Here is a 4,981-nt window from a genome sequence, read left to right as displayed (position 1 = left end):
TCCCCTGCCCTGAGGCGCATGAATACCAAGATGAGAGCAGCCCTCACAGTTGAGAAGCGAGTGGCGATAGCCCTGTGGAAGCTTGCAACGCCAGACAGCTACCTGTCAGTTGGGAATCAATTTGGAGTGGGCAAATCTACTGTGGGGGCTGCTGTGATGCAAGTAGCCCACGCAATCAAAGATCTGCTGATATCAAGGGTAGTGACCCTGGGAAATGTGCAGGTCATAGTGGATGGCTTTGCTGCAATGGGATTCCCTAACTGTGGTGGGGCTATAGACGGAACCCATATCCCTATCTTGGCACCGGAGCACCAAGCCGCCGAGTACATAAACCGCAAGGGGTACTTTTCGATAGTGCTGCAAGCTCTGGTGGATCACAAGGGACGTTTCACCAACATCAACGTGGGATGGCCGGGAAAGGTGCATGATGCTCGCATCTTCAGGAACTCTGGTCTGTTTCAAAAGCTGCAGGAAGGGACTTTATTCCCAGACCAGAAAATAACTGTTGGGGATGTTGAAATGCCTATAGTTATCCTTGGGGACCCAGCCTACCCCTTAATGCCATGGCTCATGAAGCCGTACACAGGCAGCCTGGACAGTAGTCAGGAGCTGTTCAACTACAGGCTGAGCAAGTGCAGAATGGTGGTAGAATGTGCATTTGGACGTTTAAAGGCGCGCTGGTGCAGTTTACTGACTCGCTTAGACCTCAGCGAAACCAATATTCCCACTGTTATTACTGCTTGCTGTGTGCTCCACAATATCTGTGAGAGTAAGGGGGAGACGTTTATGGCGGGGTGGGAGGTTGAGGCAAATCGCCTGGCTGCTGGTTACACGCAGCCAGACACCAGGGCGGTTAGAAGAGCACAGGAGGGCGCGGTACGCATCAGAGAAGCTTTGAAAACCAGTTTCATGACTGGCCAGGCTACGGTGTGAAAGTTCTGTTTGTTTCTCCTTGATGAAACCCCCCGCCCCTTGGTTCACTCTACTTCCCTGTAAGCTAACCACCCGCCCCTCCCCCCTTCAATCACCGCTTGCAGAGGCAATAAAGTCATTGTTGCTTCACATTCATACATTCTTTATTCATTCATCACACAAATAGGGGGATGACTACCAAGGTAGCCCAGGAGGGGTGGTGGAGGAGGGAAGGAAAATGCCACACAGCACTTTAAGCACAGCACTTTAAAAGTTTACAACTTTAAAATTTATTGAATGACAGCCTTCTTTTTTTTGGGCAATCCTCTGTGGTGGAGTGGCTGGTTGGCCGGAGGCCCCCCCACCGCGTTCTTGGGCGTCTGGGTGTGGAGACTATGGAACTTGGGGAGGAGGGCGGTTGGTTACAGAGGGGCAGCAGTGGCAGTCTGTGCTCCAGCTGCCTTTGCTGCAGCTCAACCATACACTGGAGCATACTGGTTTGGTCCTGCAGCAGCCTCAGCATTGAATCCTGCCTCCTCTCATCACGCTGCCGCCACATTTGAGCTTCAGCCCTCTCTTCAGCCCGCCACCTCTCCTCCCGGTCATTTTGTGCTTTCCTGCACTCTGACATTATTTGCCTCCACGCATTCGTCTGTGCTCTGTCAGTGTGGGAGGACAGCATGAGCTCGGAGAACATTTCATCGCGAGTGCATTTTTTTTTCTTTCTAAGCTTCACTAGCCTCTGGGAAGGAGAAGATCCTGTGATAATTGAAACACATGCAGCTGGTGGAGAAAAAAAAAGGGACAGCGGTATTTAAAAAGACACATTTTATAAAACAGTGGCTACACTCTTTCAGGGTAAACCTTGCTGTTAACATTACATACATAGCACATGTGCTTTCGTTACAAGGTCGCATTTTGCCTCCTCCCACTGCGTGACTACCCCCTCAACCTTCCCCCCTCCCTGTGGCTAACAGCGGGGAACATTTCTGTTTAGCCACAGGCAAACAGCCCAGCAGGAATGGGCTCCTCTGAGTGTCCCCTGAAGAAAAGCACTCTATTTCAACCAGATGACCATGAATTATATCTCACTCTCCTGAGGATAACACAGAGAGATAAAGAACGGATGTTGTTTGAATGCCAGCAAACATACACTGCAATGCTTTGTTCTACAATGATTCCCGAGTACGTGTTACTGGCCTGGAGTGGTAAAGTGTCCTACCATGAAGGACGCAATAAGGCTGCTCTCCCCAGAAACCTTTTGCAAAGGCTTTAGGACTACAACTAGGAGAACCGCAAATGCCAGGGCAAAGTAATCCTTTCACATGCTTGCTTTTAAACCATGTATAGTATTTTAAAAGGTACACTCACCAGAGGTCCCTTCTCCGCCTGCTGGGTCCAGGAGGCAGCCTTGGGTGGGTTCGGGGGGTACTGGCTCCAGGTCTAGGGTGAGAAACAGTTCCTGGCTGTCGGGAAAACCGGTTTCTCCGCTTGCTTGCTGTGAGCTATCTACAACCTCCTCCTCCTCATCATCTTCTTCGTCCCCAAAACCTGCTTCCGTATTGCCTCCATCTCCATTGAAGGAGTCAAACAACACGGCTGGGGTAGTGGTGGCTGAACCCCCTAAAATAGCATGCAGCTCATCATAGAAGCGGCATGTTTGGGGCTCTGACCCAGAGCGGCTGTTCGCCTCTCTGGTTTTCTGGTAGGCTTGCCTCAGCTCCTTCAGTTTCACGCGGCACTGCTTCGGGTCCCTGTTATGGCCTCTGTCCTTCATGCCCTGGGAGCTTTTCACAAAGGTTTTGGCATTTCGAAAACTGGAACGGAGTTCTGATAGCACGGATTCCTCTCCCCAAACAGCGATCAGAACCCGTACCTCCCGTTCGGTCCATGCTGGAGCTCTTTTGCGATTCTGGGACTCCATCATGGTCACCTGTGCTGATGAGCTCTGCATGGTCACCTGCAGCTTGCCACGCTGGCCAAACAGGAAATGAGATTCAAAAGTTCGCGGTTCTTTTCCTGTCTACCTGGCCAGTGCATCTGAGTTGAGAGTGCTGTCCAGAGCGGTCATAATGGAGCACTCTGGGATAGCTCCTGGAGGCCAATACCATCGAATTGTGTCCACAGTACCCCAAATTCGAGCCGGCAACGTCGATTTAAGCGCTAATCCACTTGTCAGGGGTGGAGTAAGGAAATCGATTTTAAGAGCCCTTTAAGTCGAAATAAAGGGCTTCATTGTGTGGACGGGTGCAGGTTTACATTGATTTAACGCTGCTAAATTCGACCTAAAGTCCTAGTGTAGACCAGGGCTTGGTGTTGCAAGTTTTTTATTGTGGTGTAAACCTACCCCAAGTGACAATACTAACTCATCCACTCAGGACCTCTCCTCCAGCAGAAAGACTTGGATGAGTTAAGCTCACTGTCAATCCAGATTTCATCCTCTCTGGCAGCAGGAATGAAAGCTGAAAAACCCACCTCCTGCCACAGATCTCTCCCTTGCAGAGTGGAATCTGTTCTATTAATTCAGGTGGAATACATGGGCTAAAGGTGTCAACATAACACAGTCGCTGTGCAGCACTCAACAAGTTTGGGGTTTGTTATATAATTTGCTTAGTACCATGGCAAACACACCATTAAAAATCCTGTTAAACTTTCTTTAAAGATACAGAGAAGAAGAAAAAACAGTAAAAACATTTGAAATGTACTCAATACGGATTTCATTTTAACAACATCCCTTGTTCCCCTTCCCTTTAACAGAAGAGAGGTTTTAGAAGGAAATACCCGATGCCTCTTGTTTGACAGGCTCTTGGATGGTATCAAAGATGGTAATGACTCTCCTTGTGGGGAAAAGAAAAGGTTAGCCGAGATGGGCTGGAACTGTTTCATCCCATGTGGTAGTTGGGAGTCAGTCGGCAGAAGTGGCCATGTCATCTCGTTCCTTCTCTCAGACCTTGTTTGGTCAGGACATCTCTCAGGATTAGGATGAAGAAGGTCTGTGGGGGTCCCAGGCGATGATGGGGTGGCAGCCATGATGGTGAAGCTTGATTCAGTAGCCTCCATCTATTCTTCCCTATTTTCACCCCCAATGACTTTTTTTGTAAGGACCCATGTGTAACATCTTATGAACTTTTACATACTACTTGCAGTTGAGTGCACAATTAAGGTACATTTTTAGGCCCAATTTTTCTAACTGATCAACATGGGGACAATTCACAGATATTCCTTTCCAACACTATTGATTTGGACCCACAAGTTGTGAGGTCAGTTCTCCATAACTGCAAACTTCTCATACATTTTCTAGATCCAGGCCTTTTTCAGCAATACGGCTTTCCAAGCATCTCCCTCCTGTAACATAGCTGTGTTTTGTATTTTCTCTTTGATGTATTTGATTGCATTTTTCCAGGTTGGATCTCACTTTAATTCCTGCCATTTCTCTAATCTCTTTCAATCCATTTATATTTTCTCTCTTGACTCTCCTGTGTCTGCAATTCCCCTTCAGTTTGTATTGTGCATGAATGTAGTTAATGTGCATTTATATTTCCTTTTCCAAGATTGTTAATAACATTTAACAAAGTAGGATCCAACAATGACCATTGCATGACCTCGCTAAAACAATTGAGCCCAACTAAGTGCAGTCATTGCCATCTATGACTCTGCTTTGCCTACAATCTGTTGATTGGTTTTGAATCCATTTGACAGTACCATTGTTCAAGCCTATTTGATTTAATTTTTCTAATAGAATTTTGTGAGGCAGTGTCTCATGCTTTAGTGAAGGCCAAGTACGATATCCACTCTACTGTCTTAACTTTCACTACTGATTCAGTAAATTGGATCAATGAAACCTGATCATGTCTTCCTAGCATGCTTTATTCATTGTTGGTCCCATGTCACTTATTGCTCTTAATGTCTCTATCTTCTAGGTGCTACAGGAGAAAAGTTGCCTCATTACTTGATTAGGGACTGAAGTTAGCTCTCTCTTTCCATATTTAAAGACTGGAAACAAATATGCACTTTTAGTCATCTGAAACCAGCCCAATTCTTCAAGAAGCTTAGGGTATGTCTACACTAC

General features: G+C 47.0%; 1 protein-coding gene across 1 annotated transcript; it reads right to left on the bottom strand.

Annotated features, from left to right (window-relative positions):
* Positions 1–1,182: 1,182 nt before the first annotated feature.
* On the bottom strand, positions 1,183–3,180 carry LOC125634970 (uncharacterized). The gene is made up of 2 exons (XM_048846289.2): positions 2,284–3,180; positions 1,183–1,695 (listed from the first exon to the last, which is right to left on the bottom strand). Exons 1-2 carry the CDS (start codon positions 2,864–2,866, stop codon positions 1,196–1,198), a joined length of 1,083 nt encoding a protein of 360 aa, XP_048702246.2. The 5' UTR covers positions 2,867–3,180; the 3' UTR covers positions 1,183–1,195.
* Between the last annotated feature and the right edge of the window lie 1,801 nt (positions 3,181–4,981).

This window comes from Caretta caretta, chromosome 3, assembly GCF_965140235.1.
Source record: "Caretta caretta isolate rCarCar2 chromosome 3, rCarCar1.hap1, whole genome shotgun sequence".
Taxonomy (NCBI): Eukaryota; Metazoa; Chordata; order Testudines; family Cheloniidae; genus Caretta; species Caretta caretta.
The sequence above is the reverse complement of the archived record's forward strand: the minus strand, read 5'-3'. Positions and strand labels throughout refer to the sequence as shown.

What these genes read in the sequence shown, in the direction of transcription:
- LOC125634970 (XM_048846289.2), bottom strand. Translation starts at nt 2,866, where the DNA reads ATGCAGAGCTCATCAGCACAGGTGACCATGATGGAGTCCCAGAATCGC. An exon ending in AGGCGGAGAAGGGACCTCTG is followed by an intron (nt 1,696 to 2,283) that starts GTGAGTGTACCT and finishes TTTCTCCACCAG; the next exon opens with CTGCATGTGTTTCAATTATC.